This window comes from Oncorhynchus kisutch, linkage group LG2, assembly GCF_002021735.2.
Source record: "Oncorhynchus kisutch isolate 150728-3 linkage group LG2, Okis_V2, whole genome shotgun sequence".
NCBI classification, from domain to species: domain Eukaryota; kingdom Metazoa; phylum Chordata; class Actinopteri; order Salmoniformes; family Salmonidae; genus Oncorhynchus; species Oncorhynchus kisutch.
The window spans coordinates 33,147,968-33,163,706 of record NC_034175.2 but is presented as its reverse complement, the minus strand read 5'-3'; the positions used below and the strand labels follow the sequence as shown (position 1 = coordinate 33,163,706).

General features: G+C 42.3%; 1 protein-coding gene across 30 annotated transcripts in view; it reads left to right on the top strand.

Moving 5' to 3' along the window:
• LOC109904047 (E3 ubiquitin-protein ligase MYCBP2) overlaps positions 1-15,739 on the top strand; it is a 340,396-nt gene that overhangs the window by 289,054 nt on the left and 35,603 nt on the right. For 25 of the 30 annotated variants that reach the window (XM_031793326.1, XM_031793404.1, XM_031793443.1 and 22 more), the window contains 8 exons: positions 2,925-3,081; positions 3,629-3,886; positions 4,018-4,083; positions 5,510-5,749; positions 5,853-5,942; positions 6,068-6,148; positions 6,376-6,642; positions 15,688-15,739. The exon at positions 15,688-15,739 is cut by the window's right edge and continues 232 nt beyond it. In XM_031793326.1, the coding sequence (XP_031649186.1) occupies positions 2,925-3,081; positions 3,629-3,886; positions 4,018-4,083; positions 5,510-5,749; positions 5,853-5,942; positions 6,068-6,148; positions 6,376-6,642; positions 15,688-15,739 (1,211 nt within the window). The remainder of the gene's footprint in view (positions 1-2,924; positions 3,082-3,628; positions 3,887-4,017; positions 4,084-5,509; positions 5,750-5,852; positions 5,943-6,067; positions 6,149-6,375; positions 6,643-15,687) is intronic. The other 5 variants (XM_031793477.1, XM_031793472.1, XM_031793485.1 and 2 more) reach the window with 1 other exon arrangement.

Genomic DNA, 15,739 nt, shown 5'->3' with positions numbered 1-15,739 from the left:
ATTAGATTTCGTAAACCAGCTGTCTTTCTTGCTAATAGACCGAACACCCACCCAGCCAAGATATTACAGTTTTTAATGTCCCTTTGGTAGGATAGTCTTGATTGGAGCTCATCCATTTTGTAATCCAATGATTGCACGTTGGCTATTAGGACTGATGGTAGAGGGGGGTTACTCACTCGCCGTCGGATCCTTACAAGGCACCCCGACCTACGTCCCCGATATCTCCGTCTCTTCTTCATGTGAATGACGGGGATTTGGGCCTTGTGGGGTGTCTGAAGTAAATCCTTTGCATCCGACTCGAAAAAAAATATTATTCCAGAACGAGGTGAGTAATCGCTGTCCTGATATCCAGAAGCTCTATTCGGTCGTAAAGAGACGGAGGCAGAAACATTGTGTATAAAATAAATTACAAATAACGGGAAAAAACACACACGACAGCACAATTGGTTAGGAGCCCGTAAAACAGCAGCCATCTCCTCCTCCGGCACCATCAATTCAAAGATGAATTCCACAAGATCTTTCTGCAGGACAATAACCTAAAACATAAGGCCAAAATTGTTATTTATTTTTGTTTAACCTTTATTTAACATATCTACACTGGAGTTGCTTACCAATAAGACGGTGTATGTTCTTGACTGACCGAGTTACAGTTTTAACTTAAATCTACTTCGAAATCTATGGCAAGACCTGAAAATGGTTGTCTAGCAATGGTCAACAACCAATTTGAAGGAATTTTGAAAATAATAATTGGCAAATATTGCACAATCCAATTGTGGAAAGCTCTTAGAGACTCAGCCAGAAAGACTCACAGCTGTAATCGATGCCAAAGGTTTTTCTTTAAAGTATTGACTCAGGGGTGTAAATACTTATGTAAATGAGATTGTCTGGATTTAATTATCAATACATTTGAAAATGCTTCTAAAAACATGTTTTCACTTTGTCATTATGTGGTATTGTGTAGATGCGTGAGAGAAAGAAAAATCCATCCAACAAATTGTGGAGTAAGTCAGTGTTTGAATACTTTCTGAAGGCACTGTATTTTTCTTTGGTTTTGGCACAATAAATTCTATTGAAAAAGTGTTTTGATGACTAGATTACTATTCTACTCCCTTCCCACGCCCAATAATTAATTGATAGGTATGAAACCCTACCAACCCTGTGACCCATAAAACACGATTTTTTTTTCTCAATATGGCAGTGTTTTCAGGTAGGGCATTGAACTGTCAACTTGAACATTTTTGCATAAACATCTGGCCATAGATTATGTTCACATGCAAACATATTATGAATGAATCATAAGAAAATTTGATCTTTTTGGGCAGCTATATATATATATATACACATTTCACCCTGAATCTGCAATTAAAATAATAAACTTTTGCTCCAGTAATATGGGTCATATTTCAACGGTTTGGGCTAGAGCAGGGGACTCCAACCATTTATTTCAAAAGAGCTACTTCATAAAAATAAATGGTCTTGCGAGCTATTCATATTCATTCTGCGTAATTTATTTCTGTGTAAGCCGAATTTGATGAATAGAGACAAACTACACCACGGCATACATAATGTGATTGCGTTTTGGTTCTTATAACCACACACCATTCTACTGAAGCCTACCTTGAGAATCGTGCCTTCTTAAGATGAGAGGAAATTTGGGTTTTACGATGATGGAGGATCATCCTGGTGGAATGACCCCACCACTCGTCATCGTACAGAACTAGTTCCCGGCTGCGCCTCACAAAAGGTCTGTTTGAAATGCGGCAATTAAGATTTGAATTTTGATTACAATGTGCGCATAGGCTATTGTTGTTTAACGGAATAGCCTGAAATGGTTTTTACAGCTCAGATTTACTCAAGGGCATACAATGCAGGCATAGCCTATAGGCCTAGTGTTTTTTTTAATATTTATTCATTCGAGTTCACAGTGCAAACCGAGCTTCCCGTAGCGGACAGTTTTTGGTACAATAAGAGTACCATTACACCCCTAGATTTAATCATGTAATATTAGGCATACTGATTATTTTTCAGTATCTACTTGCGAACTTCTCATTAACAGCCCACGAGCTACCTAACATGAATTGGCTGATGGAAGATAAGGCTACTCAGTCCAGAGGCTGCGACACAGCAAAGCCTAATCAGACATGCCCATGTACTCTTATAATCTCCACCCTGCTTTGCTAGAAGAGGACTGACCACCCCTCAGAGCCTGGTTCCTCACTATAGGTTTCTTCCTAGGTTCCTGCCTTTCTAGGGAGTCTTTCCTATCCACCGTGCTTCTACATCTGCATTGCTTGCTGTTTTGGGTAATAGGCTGGGTTTCTCTATAACACTTTGTGACATCTGCTGATGTAAAAGGCACTTTATAAAAAATGTATTTGGTTCTTATAGGCAAAGTGAAATTATACAATGAATTTACTCTCAAATTATATTTAACACCCTGAGTGCATCGGACATGAAACAACAATACAAATGTAACAGCACAACAAAATAAATAAACCATTTTCCTTTGCAGTTCTTTTTCATTTTAACACCAGCGGTGTAACTAGCACTTTCTATTAACTGCACTGAACCAAAACAGTATGTCGTGCGGAAGTGAAGCAAAACTTTAGTGGTTAAAACCATTCAACTTGAGGCGACGGGGGTTGGGGGTGCAAAATGCAATCTTAATTCTAAAATATTTTAATACAGACTAGTTCAAAACATTAAATCAATGAAAATTACAAATGGATCATTTTCTATTAATAGAGTGGGGTTGCAAAAAATATATATATTTGAAAGTGGTGGTGCAGCTGCTCCGTTTTCTCCATTGCTCAGGCGCCCTTGGGTGCACCATTCTCCAACCAACTTAGCTACCACTGTATACTGATCAATGTGAGTGCGTGATCTCATCGTTGACCCGGAGTGTGTCCTCCTCTTTCTATCAGGTGTTGGAGTCTGAAGTTCAAACAGTCAGACCACCAGTTCCTGCACCAGAGCAACGTGTTCCACCACATCAACAACATCCTGTCCAAGTCGGACGATGGCGACAGCGAGGAGAGCTTCAACATCAGTGTGCAGTCTGGCTACGAGGCCATGAGCCAGGTGAGACAGAATCCAATAGGAGAGCCACACTCATAGGGCTGTTTTCCCGGACCCATATTAAGCCTAGTAGTGAACTAAGAAGTTATTCAAATAGGGAATCTCCTTTGAGAATGATTTTTAAACCAGGGCTGGATCTGGGAAACTGGCCCATGATGTTTTGTGGTGGCTAGCTTGACCTTATGAAAGCAGGTAAAGAAGAGACTAGGTGAGTCAGGTACCACAAATGCTGTCTGAGACCCAAGGTGCTGACCAACACAACAGATACCTGAGTCGTGTTCATTAGGGAATGCAAAAAAATTAAATGTTTTTAAAAGGTTATTTCTTAAGTCCTGGTATTCCCTCCTATTTTCAGTCTGCTTTCTTCCGTTTAGTGCCTAATGAACATGACCCTGGACCTTCTTTATTGATAAAATTATCACTTTTTTGTGGGACTAGGTTTAGGAGTAACTACATTGTAAAACTTTTTGATTTTAAATGCGTTGTATCCACTTGTGTGGCTGAAATGTTCATTTCTAAATTGTCCAAAAAATCTTATTTATCTATATAGCTGGGAGGTGTTGAACATCATTTGACCTTCCAGGAGCTGTGCCTGGTGACCAGTCTGAAGGACCTGACCATCTTGGTGGACATCAAGACGTCCAGCCGACCTGCCATGATTGGCAGCCTAACGGACGGCTCCACTGAGACCTTTTGGGAGTCGGGAGATGAGGACAAAAACAAGACCAAGAGCATCACCATCAGCTGCGTCAAGGGCATCAACGCCTCCTACGTCACCGTGCACGTGGACAACTCCCGCGATATCGGGGTGAGTAGGGAGGACTGAAAGGGACGTATTTCTCCAAAATCGAATTAATCAGATGCCACAATCTAAGATTAATGGAAAAACTGTCTGTTATCATAGAGAAGAGCGGCTTTAATATCAATCTCACTTCACAGAACAAAGTCACCTCCGTGACGTTCCTGTGTGGCAAAGCCGTGGAGGACCTCTGCAGAATCAAACAGGTTTGGCCTCTTATTTTTGTAATTTTCTAAAAATACATAAAAAAATCCCCCAAGTTATGAACGTGAAGGAGAGCGATGCATTGAATGGGACACAGACATAGGAGCAGTTGGATTCATACCCACGGTAACACACACTGAATATGTATTTGTATTTATTATGGAACCCCATTAGCTTCCTGGGCTCCAGCCAAATTAAGGCACTTATACAATTTTAAAAACATTACAATATATTCAGAACAGATTTCACAACACATTAATTAACACATGTTTATTTTTTTATTATTATTATTTTTTTTACCTTTATTTAACCAGGTAGGCTAGTTGAGAACAAGTTCTCATTTGCAACTGCGACCTGGCCAAGATAAAGCATAGTAGTGTGAACAGACAACACAGAGTTACACATGGAGTAAACAATTAACAAGTCAATAACACAGTAGAAAAAAAAGAGAGTCTATATACATTGTGTGCAAAAGGCATGAGGAGGTAGGCGAATAATTACAATTTTGCAGATTAACACTGGAGGGATAAATGATCAGATGGTCATGTACAGGTAGAGATATTGGTGTGCAAAAGAGCAGAAAAGTAAATAAATAAAAACAATATGGGGATGAGGTAGGTAAAATTGGGTGGGCTATTTACCGATAGACTATGTACAGCTGCAGCGATCGGTTAGCTGCTCAGATAGCAGATGTTTGAAGTTGGTGAGGGAGATAAGTCTCCAACTTCAGCGATTTTTGCAATTCGTTCCAGTCACAGGCAGCAGAGAACTGGAACGAAAGGCGGCCAAATTAGGTGTTGGCTTTAGGGATGATCAGTGAGATACACCTGCTGGAGCGTGTGCTACGGGTGGGTGTTGCCATCGTGACCAGTGAACTGAGATAAGGCGGAGCTTTACCTAGCATGGACTTGTAGATGACCTGGAGCCAGTGGGTCTGGCGACGAATATGTAGCGAGGGCCAGCCGAGTAGAGCATACAGGTCGCAGTGGTGGGTGGTATAAGGTGCTTTAGTAACAAAACGGATGGCACTGTGATAAACTGCATCCATTTGCTGAAGGCCATGGCTTTACACGCCAGACCAGCCCCATGCATCTGATTGGGTATGTTGTGTAAATAAGGAAAGGACTTAAATAATCACCCTAAGCTGTGCCTCTGGTTAAAAGTAGGTCACTATATGTATTGCACTACTAATTGGGAATATAAGTGAGATACAGCCTAATATAGCTAACCACTATACCACAGGATATGGCAATCTTACAGCAATTAAAGCCCTTCTGTACAATGTGTATTATAATTTACTGTACGTAAATTAAAATCTGTTTTCAAAAGAAGGAACAAAAGAAAAGCAGTACTAAACATTTTGATTCACCCCGGTGTCAATACAACCTTAACAATACAACCCAATCTCTTCTCCCCACCTCTCTCCAGATCGACCTCGACTCACGTCACATGGGCTGGGTGACCAGCGAGGTTCCTGGGGGAGACCACCATGTGATCAAGGTGGAGCTGAAGGGGCCAGAGAACACGCTGCGGGTGCGCCAGGTCAAGGTGTTGGGATGGAAGGAGGGCGAGAGCATCAAGATTGCGGGGCAGATCTCGGCCAGCGTGGCCCAACAGAAGAACTGTGAGGCTGAGACACTCCGCGTGTTCCGCCTCATTACCTCACAGGTCGGTTCAACTGTCAATCACACTATGGGGTCAAAATGTTCACTTTAGATCTAAGAGAATTGGCTAGGTTAAAGTTTTACCGTTGATGTGTGTGTGTATGTAGGTGTTTGGGAAGCTGATCTGCGGAGATGCTGAGCCCACCCCTGAACAGGAGGAGAAGAACCTGCTGTCATCACCAGAGGGAGAGGATAAGGTCAGGGGTCATGCTGTATACCAGGGGTTCCCAACCTTTTTCACCCACTATTTCACACTGTAACTTTTTAGTAAATTAAGATGATAAATATTGTCGTTTACATGTTATTGTTTACCTGTCATCAGGCGCCTTCAGATGCAGACCTGAAGGAACACATGGTGGGCATAATTTTCAGCCGGAGCAAGCTGACCAACCTGCAGAAACAGGTCAGTATTCTCCTACCTGACAACCTATGGAATACCTGGCCAATATAGTGCAATTATCTACAATATAAAACTAATACAATGTGATCTCTGGCTACAATACTCCTCAGTAGCAGACTTTGAGGGACCGGGTTCAAGCCCCTGACTCTGCTTACCCTCTCCATGTTATCTTAACACTTTAAATTGACTTCATATCCCTCTTTCGCTTTCCTCACCCTTCCCCCTTCTAGGTGTGCGCCCACATAGTCCAGGCCATTCGCATGGAGGCGACCCGTGTGCGTGAGGAATGGGAGCATGCCATCTCCAGCAAGGAAAACGCCAACTCGCAGCCCAGCGATGACGACGCCTCCTCAGACGCCTACTGCTTCGAGTTGCTCTCCATGGTGCTGGCACTGAGCGGCTCCAACGTGGGCCGCCAATACCTGGCCCAGCAGCTAACACTGATGCAGGACCTGTTCTCGCTGCTGCACACGGCCTCGCCGCGTGTCCAGAGACAGGTGGGCAGTGTTCTTTTCGTCATCAAGAATTGTGACTAAAATAGACTAAAAACACCTATTGCTGGCTAAATAGAAAAAACTAGAACCCCCAAAAAATCTCTGGCACTAAAATCTGACTACTAAGTGGACTGGAGAATAGTTTTTGGAGAGATTGAGAGCATTTCAGTGATAAGCACAATTAATATTAGAAGCACAGATGTGCAGGCCAGTTCTGTTCATTAGTGGAAAGGACACGCCGCACCCGGCACCCGTCCTTCATCAGCTGGTGAGCTGCCTGGGAGCAAGAGATGAGTGTGGGCAGACAGGCTCCGTTCTGACTCCGCTTCCGATTATACACATCGTGTATTACACATACGACTCTTGCTTCCCCATAGCTAATCAGTCACCACCTTCTAGTTATATACCCTTTGCTTGGTTATGAAACACAAGCTGCTTTATGAAATTAAAAATAATATTAGCATTAAGTTTATAGTAAAACAATAGTCTAGCTATGTTTTTCTCTCCCTTGAGTAAAGAAAGGTTTTAGATTTTGTAGTCTCACTCAGCCCTCGCACGACGTACTAACCAAGTCTCCCTCTTTTCCTCAGAGAAAACAGCATTGCCGTTCAAAAGATATGACCCATAATACCGGTGCTAAGTTTTTTTTATTCCGATTGTTCATTGGCGGGCCACATTTTGCATTCATTAAGCATATCGCTGGCTGTTCTAAATCTAGGCTACTTGCTGACCGGACCGTTAATCATTTGTTTAGGCTACACCTTGTTCAGTCATGTTACCTCATTAGCTAGCTATAGCTAACAACCTGGAGCGCGTTCAGCAGGATGCAGCATTTTTGAACTTTCAGATAGAAATATGTTATGGACGAGAAACATGCCTCAGCATGCTTCTGTTCTTGAGTCATCCAAGATGGCGTATTTTATTTATATATTTGTAATAATGACAATTATATTAATACATTAATTAATAAAATCAATTTAGTCTCAAATAAATAAGTAATGAAACATGTTCAATTTGGTTTAAATGATGCAAAAACAAAGTGTTAGAGAAGAATGTTAAAGTGCAATATGTACCATGTAAAAAAGCTAACGTTTTAAGTTCCTTGCTCAGAACATATGAAAGCTGGTGGTTCCTTTTAACAGGATTCTTCAATATTCCCAGGTAAGAAGTTTTAGGTTGTAGTTATTATAGGACTATTCGTCTCTATACCATTTGTATTTAATATACCTTTGACTATTGGATGTTCTAATAGGTACTTTAGTATTGCCAGCCTAATCTCGGGAGTTGATAGGCTTGAAGTCATAAACAGCACAATGCTTGAAGCACAGCGAAGAGCTGCTGGCAAATGCAAGAAAGAGCTGTGTGAATGAATGCTTACGAGCCTACTGCTGCCTACCACCGCTCAGTCAGACTGCTCTATCAAATCATAGACTTAATTATAATAAACACACAGAAATACGAGCCTTAGGTCATTAATATGGTCAAATCCGGAAACATAATTTCGAAAACAAAATGTTTATTCTTTCAGTGAAATACGGAACAGTTATGCATTTTATCTAACGGGTTTTATTCACTTGCTGTTACGTTACGTTGCACAACCTTCAATGTTATGTCATCATTGTGTACAATTCTGGCAAATTAATTACGGTCTTTGTTAGGAAGAAATGGTCTTCACACAGTTCGCAACGAGCCAGGCAGCCCAAACTGCTGCATACACCCTGACTCTGCTTACACAGAACGCAAGAGAAGTGAAATCCCTAGTTGAAAGAAATTCATGTTAGCACGCAATATTAACTAAATATGCAGGTTTAAAAATATATACATGTGTGTTGATTTTAAGAAAGGCATTGATGTTTATGGTTAGGTACACATTGGTGCAACGACAGTGCTTTTTTCGCGAATGCACTTGTTAAATCACCCGTTTGGCGAAGTAGGCTGTGATTCAATGATAAATTAACAGGCACCGCATCGATTATATGCAACGCAGGACAAGCTAGATAAACTAGTAATATCATGTGTAGTTAACAAGTGTGATTATGTTAAGATTGATTGTTTTATATAAGATACGTTTAATGCTAGCTAGCACCTTATGTGACTCCTTGCTGCACTCGCATAACAGGTATTCAGCCTGCCACGCTGTCTCCTCGTGGAGTGCAATGTAATCGGCCATAATCGGTGTCCAAAAATGCCGATTACAGATTGTTATAAAAACTTGAAATCGGCCCTAATTAATCAGCCATTCCGATTAATCGGTCGACCTCTACTCTAGAGACAATACCTCTCTCATCGTTACTCAATGCCTAGGTTTACCTCCACTGTATTCACACTGTATTTACCTCCACTGTATTCACCTACCATACCCTTGGCTGTATATCATGCCTTGAATCTATTCTTCCGTGCCCAGAAACCTGCTCCTTTTACTCTCTGTTCCGAACGCACTTGTCGACCAGTCCTTATAGCCTTTAGCCTTACCTTTATCCTAAAACCTCCTCTGTTCCTCTGGTGATGTAGAGGTTAATCCAGGCCCTGCAGTGCCTAGCTCCACTCCCATTCTCCAGGCGCTCTCAGTTGTTGACTTCTGTAACCGTAAAAGCCTTGGTTTCATGCATGTTAAAACTTCTTGTGACTCTCAAACCCGGATCCGGGAGCGTAATCATCGCCTGACACGAATTAGCATAACGCAACAGACATAAATCTTCCTAGAAAATCTTCCTATTCATGAAAATCACAAGTTAAATATATTGGAACACAGTTTAGCCTTTTGTTAATCACCCTGTCATCTCAGATTTTCAAAATATGCTTTACAGCCAACGCTAGACAAGCATTTGTGTAAGTTTATCATAGCCTAGCATAGCATTATGCCTTGCTAGCAGCAGGCAACCTTGTCACGGAAATCAGAAAAGCAATCAAATTAAATCGTTTACCTTTGATGAACTTCGGATGTTTTCACTCAGGAGACTCCCAGGTAGATAGCCAAAGTTCATTTTTTCCCAAAATATTATTTTTGTAGGCGAAACAGCTCTGTTTATTCTTCACGTTTGGCTGAGAAATCGCCCGGAAATTGCGGTCACCACAACGCCGAAAAATATTCCAAATTAGCTCTATAATATCGACAGAAACATGGCAAACGTTGTTTAGAATCCATCCTCAAGGTGTTTTTCTAATATCTATTCAATAATATATCCGTCGGGACAATTCGTTTTTCTCTAGGACCGATTGGAGTAATGGCTACCTCTGTATTTTACGCGAGAATCTCTCTCGGAGCCACCATGTGACCACTTACGCAATGTGGGCCGCCTGCGGCTATTCTTCATCAGAAATGCGTAAAACTACGTCACAATGCTGTAGACACTTTGGGGAATACGTAGAAAGCGTAAGCTCGTTGATGGTACATTCACAGCCAAATAGGGAGTCATTGGAATGCAGCGCTTTCAAAACCTGGGGCACTTCCGGATTGGATTTTTCTCAGGCTTTCGCCTGCAACATCAGTTCTGTTATACTCTGTTATACTGTTATACAATTTGTTTTATTCACTACTTTAGCACACACTGCAAACCCGGATGTCCTAGTCGTGTCTGAACCCTGGCTTAGGAAGGCCACCAAAAACCCTGAAATTTCCGTCCCTAACTATAACATTTTCCAACAAGACAGAACTGCCAAAGGGGGTGGAGTTGAAATCTACTGCAGAGATAGCCTGCAGAGTTCTGTCATAATATCCAGGTCTTTGCCCAAACAATATTAGCTTCTACTTATAAAAATCCACCTTTCCAGAAACAAGTCTCTCACCGTTGCTGCTTGCTATTGACCACCTTCTGCCCCCAGCTGTGCCCTGGACACCATATGTGAATGGATTGCCCCCCATCTATCGTCAGAGCTCGTACTGTTAGGTGACCTAAACTGGGACATGCTTAGCACCTCGGCTGTCCTACAATCTAAGCTAGATGCCCTCAATCTCACACAAATTATCAATGAACCTACCAGGTACAACCCCAAATCTGCAAACACGGGCACCCTCATAGATATTTATCCTAACCAACCTGCCCTCCAAATATACCTCTGCTGTCTTCAACCAGGATCTCAGCGATCACTGCCTCATTGCCTGCGTCCTTAATGGGTCTGCGGTCAAACGACCACCCCTCATCACTTTCAAATGCTCCCTAAAACAGTTTGGCGAGCAGGCCTTTCTAGGCGACCTGGCTCTGGTATCCTGGAAGGACATTGATCTCATTCCGTCAGTAGAGGATGCCTGGTTATTCTTTAAAAGTGCTTTCCTCACCATCTTAAATAAGCATGCCCCATAAAAAAAAATTGAACTAGGAACACATATAGCCCTTGGTTCACTCCAGACCTGACTGCCCTTGACCAGCACAAAAACATTCTGTGAGTACTGCATTAGCATTGAATAGCCCCCACGATATGCAACTTTTCAGGGAAATTAGGAACCAATATACACAGGCAGTTAGGAAAGAAAAGGCTAGCTTTTTCAAACAGAAATTTGCATCCTGTAGCACAAACTCGCCAAAAGTTCTGGAAAACTGTAAAGTCCATGGAGAATAAGAACACCTCCTCCCAGCTGCCCAATAAATCCACTATAATTGGGAATTTCAAGCATTTTTCTATGTCTGGCCATGCTTTCCACCTGGCTACCCCTACCTGGTCAACAGCCCTGCATCCCCCACAGCAACTTGCCCAAGCCCCCCGCATTTCTCCTTCACCCAAATCCAGATAGCCAATGTTCTGAAAGAGCTGCAAAATCTATTATCCGCCGCAATTGTTGCAACCCGTTTTACTAGCCTGTTCAACCTCTTTTTTGTATCGTCTGAGATCCCCAAAGATTGGAAAGCTGCCTCGGTCATTCCCCTCTTCAAAGGGGGAGACACTCTAGACCCAAACTGTTACAGACCTATATCTATCCTACACTGCCTTTCTAAGGTCTTCGAAAGCCAAGTTAACAGATCACCCACCATTTCGAATACCACCGTACCTTCTCCTCTATGCAATCTGGTTTCAGAGCTGGTCATGGGTACACCTCAGCCACGCTCAAGGTCCTGAACGATATCATAACCGCAGACCAAAGCGAACAAAAATATACCAAAATGTCATAATACAGTGCATTCGGAAAGTATTTAGACCCCTTGACCTTATCTACATTTTGTTACATTTACAGCCTTATTCTAAAATTGATTAAATATATTTTTTCCTCTATCTACACACAATACTCCAGATCTTCAGAGACTTGTCCCTTAGCCACTCATGCAATGTCTTGGCTGTGTGCGTAGGGTCCCTGTTCTGTCCTGAGTGCTCTGGAGCAGGTTTTCATTAAGGATCTCTCTGTACTTTGCTCCATAAATCTTATCCCTCGATCCTGACTAATCTCCCAGTCCCTGCCACTGAAAAACATACCCACAGCATGATGCTGCCACCATGCTTCACTGTAGGGATGGTGCCAGGTTTCCTCCGGACGCGACGCTTGACATTCAGGCCAAATAGTTCAATCTTGGTTTCAGACCAGACCAGAGAATCTTGTTTCTAATGGTCAGAGTCCTTTAGGTGCCTTTTGGCAAACTTCAAGCGGGCAGTCTTGTGCCTTTTACTGAGAAGTGGCAATTACTCACCACGAACTGGAAGAAGCTTTTTCCTTTAATGAGTCCGACGTGAAGGATATACTGCTTTCCCGGGAACAAGTCCAAATCCCCGTCATTTGCGTGAAGAGAAGACTGAGAAAAAGGGGGTGTGGTTCGGGCTGCCTTCTAAGAATTTGAAGGCAAGCAAGTAAAACCCCATTGCCATCCCATTCTATTGGTCAACGTGCAGTCATTGGAAAATAAAATCGATGACCTATGAGCAAGATTAAACTACCAACAGGACATTAAAAACTGTAATATCTTATGTTTCACCGAGTCGTGGCTGAATAACATACAGCTGGCAGTTTATATGCTCTATCGGCAGGATAGAACAGCAGACTCTGGTAAGCCATGTGTGGCACTCTATGTATATTTGTAAACAGCTGGTGCACGATATCTAAGGAAGTCGCGAGGTTTTGTTTGCCTGAGATAGTGTGGTCTTATCATGAGATACTATCTGCTTAGAGAGTTTTTAAGCTGTATTTTACCGTAGCTGTCTACATTCCAGCACAGACCGATGCTGGCACTAAGTCCACACTCAATGAGCTGTATACCACAATAAGAAAACAAGAAAATGCTAATCCAGACACGGCACTCCTAGTGGCTGGGGACTTTAATGCAAGGAAACTTAAATCAGTTTGACCAAATTTCTACCAGCATGTTAATAAATGTGCAACCAGAGGGAAAAAAAACCTTAGACCACCTATACTCCACACAGAGAGATGTGTACAGAGCTCTCCCTTGCCCTCCATTTGGCAAATCTGACCATAATTCTATCCTCCTGATTACATACAAAAATTTAAGCTGGAAGCACCAGTGACTCAGTCAATAAAAAAAGTGGTCAGTTAAAGCAGATGCTAAGCTGCTTTGCTAGCACAGACTGGAATATGTTCTGGAATTCTTGTCCCTGAACAAAGGGACAAAATCAAGGTCTGGTGTGGCCACCAGCTGCATTAAGCTCAAGCTCAGTCCGATGATGCTGTGACACACTGCCCCAGACCATGACAGACCCTCCACTTCCAAATCGTTCCCGCTCCAAAGTGCAGGCCTCGGTGTAACGCTCATTCCTTCAACGATTAACGCTAATCCAACCAACACCCCTGGTGAGACAATACTGTGACTCGTCAGTGAAGAGCACTTTTTGCCAGTCCTGTCTGGTCCAGCGACTGTGGGTTTTTGCCCATAGGCGACGTTGTTGCCGGTGATGTCTGGTGAGGACCTGCCTTACAACATGACTACAAGCCCTCAGTCCTGTCTCTCTCAGCCTATTGCGGACAGTCTGAGCACTGATGGAGGGATTGTGCGTTCCTGGTGTAACTCGAGCAGCTGTTGTTGCCATCCTGTACCTGTCCCACAGGTGTGATGTTCGGATGTACCGATACTTTGCAGGTGTTACACTTGGTCTGCCACTGCGAGGACGATCAGCTGTCCGTCTTGTCTCCCTGTAGCGCTGTCTTAGGTGTCTCACAGTAAGCTGTTAGTGTCTTAACAACCGTTCCACAGGTGAATGTTCATTAATTGTTTATGGTTCATTGAACATCCATGGGAAACAGTGTTTAAACCCTTTACCATGAAGATCTGTGAAATTATTTGGATTTTTACGAATTATCTTTGCAAGACAGGGTCCTGAAACAGGGATGTTTCTTTTTTTGCTGAGTTTAGTAGTCAGACCTAACTTGATGGATTATGTCAGGGATGGCGATCTGAAACGGGCTCATATAGGCCTAGTTCAATTGTTTCATATTCCAAATACAGTTGGCTAGACTTTCACATTACATTCAGTAGTTGAATTATTCAGAATGTTGTCCCCAAACTAAATTAAGCCAGTTTACATTCACTAGACTTTCCACATAGTAGACAGCTAATGATTATAATCGACAATGTTAGTGTCATTGAGACCACCTCAATTTAATTTAGAATCAAACACTAGACCACTATGTTGGCTACATTGTTTGATATAATTTAAGATTCAATGTTTCCGGAAATGGCAGTTACAGGTTTTTCTGAAATTCTAAATGCTCCAACTTCACTGACCCACTCCGGATCTCCCCTCTACCCAACATTAGGCCTATATCAGCAACAGCTTGTCGTAAAATCCTAGGGAGAGCCCTGGTTGTACATTAAAATGTATTTCTAGTTACTGTAGCTACTTAAGAGCAGCCAAATAACAAGTACCATTCCTACCAAGGCACTCTTATGCCAACATCAATATTAGAGGAAAAAAATGCATATGCCTTTGATTTGAGTGGTGTGGGTGTCGTACGTGTGCCGCCGTGGGGTCCAGGGCCGGGAGTGCAGCCACGAAGGTGGTACTCGTAAAAATACTTCAAGGTTGGCAGGTCTGTTAATAACAAACATGTCTCGTTCTTTTAACATAACATTAGTGACAATGTTCGTTGCTTTAGAAGACGACATGGATCAAATCAGTGGTTCTATTTTACGAATTTGAATTAATGGGACATTTTAATGGAATTGTCCGATAGAATGGTGCTTTCAGAGATCCTCTCATTTGTTGTCTTATTCGTTGTCTCAAATTATGTCAATAAAATGAGTCCGGAGACACTTTGTGCTAATGCCTCAATTAGCTCTGCTGTCTGTAAAGAAAAAGGGTGGGCTGAAGGTTGGTTATTCAGGTGCTGGCAGCCATTGACATGTCGGCAGGTTGAAATCTAAATCCCTCAAAGAACTCTTACGTACCCCTAGAATCTTTAAATCTTGTTAATATCAGTTTTGGAAGATACTGACTTTATGACCAAAGTTCTACCACTTTTGCAACTAATACAATTGTTTATGACTAATACTGATAGCATATAGACAGTTTTGAATCAGATATGTTGATATGTCTTTAAGATTGTCATGATTCAGGAAACCAGACATGATTCAGGAACCCCCCCCCATCAATCTAAAGACAATACAACATCATGACAAAGCTAAACAGGTTTCTCTGTACTTTGCTCTGTTCGTCGTTCCCTCGACCCTGCCGCTGAAAAACATACCCACAGCATGATGCTGCCATTTATTTTTCCCAACTCAAACATCCTTACATTCATGAGCTAACGTTAACATCACAAACAACTGTCATTAAAGATATGGAAATGCTCAGAACTTGAGATTCTTGACCAATCAAGTTTGCGTTGTCATGTGTCATCACCCGTTTGCTATGCCATTGTTCACACGGACGGTGGCTGTTTGGGATATTTCAAGTCAAGAGGAACACACAACGGTAGGCTATTAGCGAACATAACTCACTCCCAACTCTTTTTGCATCAGTAATGGTGGAAAAAAAACTTGGTCCAGTCCCCCTATAACATCAGTAAAGCCAAAGAAAATCTCTGCATGATGTACAGTATATCACTCCAACCGTTTGATAACATTGACCACATGGCTATCCATTCTCACCCTTCACCTGTCCCCTTTCTCCCAGGTGACCTCTCTCCTCCGTCGTGTCCTCCCCGAGGTGACGCCTGTGCGCCTGG